At 51.1% G+C, this 3,806-nt stretch overlaps 1 protein-coding gene across 1 annotated transcript in view; it reads left to right on the plus strand.

Moving 5' to 3' along the window:
• The first annotated feature begins 209 nt into the window (after nt 1–209).
• The window catches only part of LOC119350677, a 7,871-nt gene continuing 4,274 nt past the window's right edge, over nt 210–3,806 (plus strand). Inside the window, exon 1 of the mRNA XM_037618390.1 lies at nt 210–362. Coding sequence (XP_037474287.1) covers nt 210–362 — 153 coding nt within the window. The remainder of the gene's footprint in view (nt 363–3,806) is intronic.

Genomic DNA, 3,806 nt, shown 5'->3' on the forward strand with positions numbered 1-3,806 from the left:
AAAGTGAGTTGATGAAAACAAAGAGAGTGCTACTCCGATCGTTTTTTCTTTTTTGCATGGTAATCGTTTGACGAGCAATATATACAAACGCCCGGGCCCGTTCGCCGGCTGTGACCAGACACGCATACTAAATTTTTAAATTTATACAAAGACATGCAAACAAAATAACCTACGTACTATATCGATCATCTAGCTACTCATCGTCAGAGATGCCGACGATCTCCATGCCCGGCTCCGGCACGATTGGCGGCAACTGCGGGTCTGCCTCCTCCGACGTCTTCGGCTGCTCTGCTCCGGCCTCCTCCGCCTCTATCTCCGCATCGAGTTCGGCGAAGAGCGTGTCGGAGCGGGTGAGGAAGAAGGTGGATGGGCTCAGACTGACGGCTCAGAGAGGGGGGACGTGGGTGGACTGGGGCTACGGGACTTCGGCTGGGTTAAGTAGGACAATTTGCTCTCGGGCGGCAAGCCGGAGCGGCGCCACGCTGCGTTCACACCACGACGACGGAGAAGAGTTCGTCGGACCGCTAGGTTTCCGAACGAGTCCGCGTAGGACCCCTTCGTCAGTCCTACGTGGCAGGCGCGTCCGGGTACCCCATATCCGTCCCATGTTTATGCCGGTTGTGAGGGGTGTCGGTCAGCCCGGATGTTTGAGGTCCGTTTAAGGAGTCCGTCTGAATCGGAAAAACGTAACCGGACAATGATCGGCAGCCCGCCCGAACATATACGGTGGGTTTAAGGTGCCCCGCTGCTTAAACTGTCACAGCATGCACCATACTGCACGAGGCAGTAACTGTTGCGACCTGTGCTGCTCCTCCTGTCGGACACTAGGCTTTTCCTAGGCTGCATGCAGGAGCTATCAAGTCGAGTACAACTTGCAGCGTGAAATACGGCTAACTTTGCAGTACTCTACAGTAGATGACGACGCCCGGCCTATGCGAGCGAGGGGCCCAGAAACCCCAGCCGGACCAAAACCAGGACCATGCTGATCAAATCAACACGTTAGAAAAAGAGCATCATTCAATCAATGAACAAGTACTAGAGCAAGAAAACGGGTTTGAAAACCAGGGCATGAAAATTTGAGCAAGAAAAACTGGTAATCTATTTCTTAAGAAAAAACCTTGAAGATTAAAACATGTCCAACGCTGACCCGCAAATCGCACACCGCATACGTCCACGGACTTTAATATGGGAACCGGCCATCCAAGGGCGTGTTTGGTTGTCATCTGTCACTTAGATGAGGTATGCGTATCAACTTAGTCTGTCCCCGCTCAGACCGGTCAAGTCACCGCAACAACCACCTGGTGGGAAAAAAGTAGCCGCATACATTCGTCCTCAATTTTTCTAGTCCCATACATCCGCACGCTCAAAACAACAACATATCTAGTTTCAGTTGAGCTAAAAAACGTTCAAATATTCAAATGCAATAATAGTTCTAATTTAAATATTACACTTCAACAATGTTGTCCCCTTTAACCACCCACGGATGCTCAATCAGATCTTGCTTCAATTGCTCAATGTCGATTTTATTGATGCATTTGAATAAACTCATCAAATGTGGCTGGATTCTTCTGGAAATTCAATAGGATCACGCGTGTTAACAAATTCGAGACCTACGACAGCATCATCACCCTCATCCTCCACGACCATGTTGTGCATGATCACACAACATGAAACACTCCTACAAGGTCTACGAATCCCACTGTTTAGCAGGTCCACGAACAACAGGAAAACTTGTCTGCATAACTCCAAATGCCCTCTCAACATCCTGTCTTGTTGTTTCTTGTTTTTGGATAGAGTGAGACTTTTTCTGGCCAACTACGTCAGAGATGGTCTTGACAAAGTTAGCCCATGGAGAATAGATACCGTCAACCAAATAGCAACCCATGTTGTATTTATGCCCATGGACAATATAGTGGCAACGAGGAGCTTTCGCTTAAGTTAGCCTGGCAAAAAATGGTGATTGTTTTAGCACATTGATGTCATTGTGTGGCCCGGGCATGCCAAAGAAAACATGCCAAATCCAAAGATCATGCGATGCAACTGCTTCAAGAATGATGGTGGGCTTCTTAACATGACCCTGATATTGCCCTTGTAGATTTTTTGAGCAGCTCTTCCATCTCCAATGCATGCAGTCAAGAGATCCGAGCAAACCTGGTCACCCTCTTGCTTCAGATATTGCCAAGATCCTCTCGGTGTCTGCCACAGTTGGTTCCCTTGGATACTGAGGTCGAAACACCAAGATCACGGCAGTAGCAAATCTTACCACGACATCTCCGCATGTTCTCAGACATCCATAGGTATTTGTCCAACGAATTAGCAGCCATGCCATATGCAAGCATCCGCAGTGCGGCCGTGCAATTCTTGTAACTAGAAAGCCCAATCCTTCCCACGACATGCATCTTCAAGAAGTAGTCATCAAAGGAACCGGCCATGGTAGAGACGATCGAAAACAATTTTTCTCATCCGGAAGCGGTGACAAAAATTGTCAGCGAATAGGGCATCCATGCCAAAGTAGTCATCTATCAACTTCAAATGGCCGCGCACCCTATTGCGGTTGAGTAGTCGATGACCATTGATTGATCCCTTGAGATTGAGAACATGCTCTTCCGCACGCTCCGCATCTGCAAGGATCGCATGCATCATCGCCGTCTCATCCATGTAGCCCTCCTCGTCGGATGAGCCGTCAGACGACTCAACAGAGTGCTCGTATATGTACTCCATATCCGAATCCATTACTTCACAGAAGTTGGACAAAAAAAATTTAGCACGGACGTTTCACCGACCAGTTATCGGGCATGATGACTACCGTAGGGGCGGATGGTTCCTGTGCGGCGAACAAAGGAGAGGTATGAAATGGCGGCGGACGAGAAGCGGCCTGGAGCACAGGTGTAGCACCGGAGGAGACAGAGTGGTCGAGTTGGTGAGGTGTGACGGGGGCGCCCCGGTGGTGGAGCGGCAAGGGATGCAGAGAAACATCCTAGGATGGATGCAGGTCTGGGAGGGGTTTTGGATGAGCCGACGGTGTTGGAGTCCTACGTTGCTACTGTCTGGACTCCCATAAAGCTTGCCAGTTTGTTTCAGCTTTGCGAAAAAAGGTGCATCTGGATCGATCGACTGACCAATACAAACCCAACATGGACGGCTAAACACGTCCATACTGCATCCTATGAACGGTTGCGGTCAAGATGCACTTAATCGCTAGAGCTTTACACAGGTTAAAGCAATTACAACCAGTGATTATATTTTGGAGACAGCTGTCCTCCTCTCTTTTTTTTTTTGCACGTGTGTTGTTTCTTCGTTTATTCAGCGAGGCGGTGCGCACAAGTAGTTTAACAAGAGCATAACCACTGTCCCAGATCGAATTCCTTTGTGGGCAGCCCCAGGGTTTGGTGAGAGCTCTCACGTTCCCCGAGACAGCCACATCATCAACACCATTATTTCGAGGCCCCTCCTACTCCTAGTTCATGCACGCAGAACAACTGGAACCGGCGGCGCACGGATGGAGTAGACGTACGGCAGTTGTATGTGGCAAAACCATAGGGATAGCGTCCCTCGCGTCCCTCGCGTCGCCCCCGCCCTGGGCGACTCGGAGGCCTCCAACTCTAGGCACCGCCGCCGCCCCCTCCTTCTCCCCTCCTCGCGCCGCTGCCGGGTGATGCCGCCGGGTGAAACCCGCGTGGTAGACGGCGGCGGCGGGGGGATTCCCTCTCCCGACTCCCCTTCTTCCGCGGGCGGCGGATCTAGGCGGCAGGTGGCGGTGTCCTGCGGCGGCAGGCCTCGGCGAGCGGTGGCGGAGCGCGGGGCAC

The sequence above is a fragment of the Triticum dicoccoides genome, chromosome 1B, assembly GCF_002162155.2.
Source record: "Triticum dicoccoides isolate Atlit2015 ecotype Zavitan chromosome 1B, WEW_v2.0, whole genome shotgun sequence".
NCBI classification, from domain to species: domain Eukaryota; kingdom Viridiplantae; phylum Streptophyta; class Magnoliopsida; order Poales; family Poaceae; genus Triticum; species Triticum dicoccoides.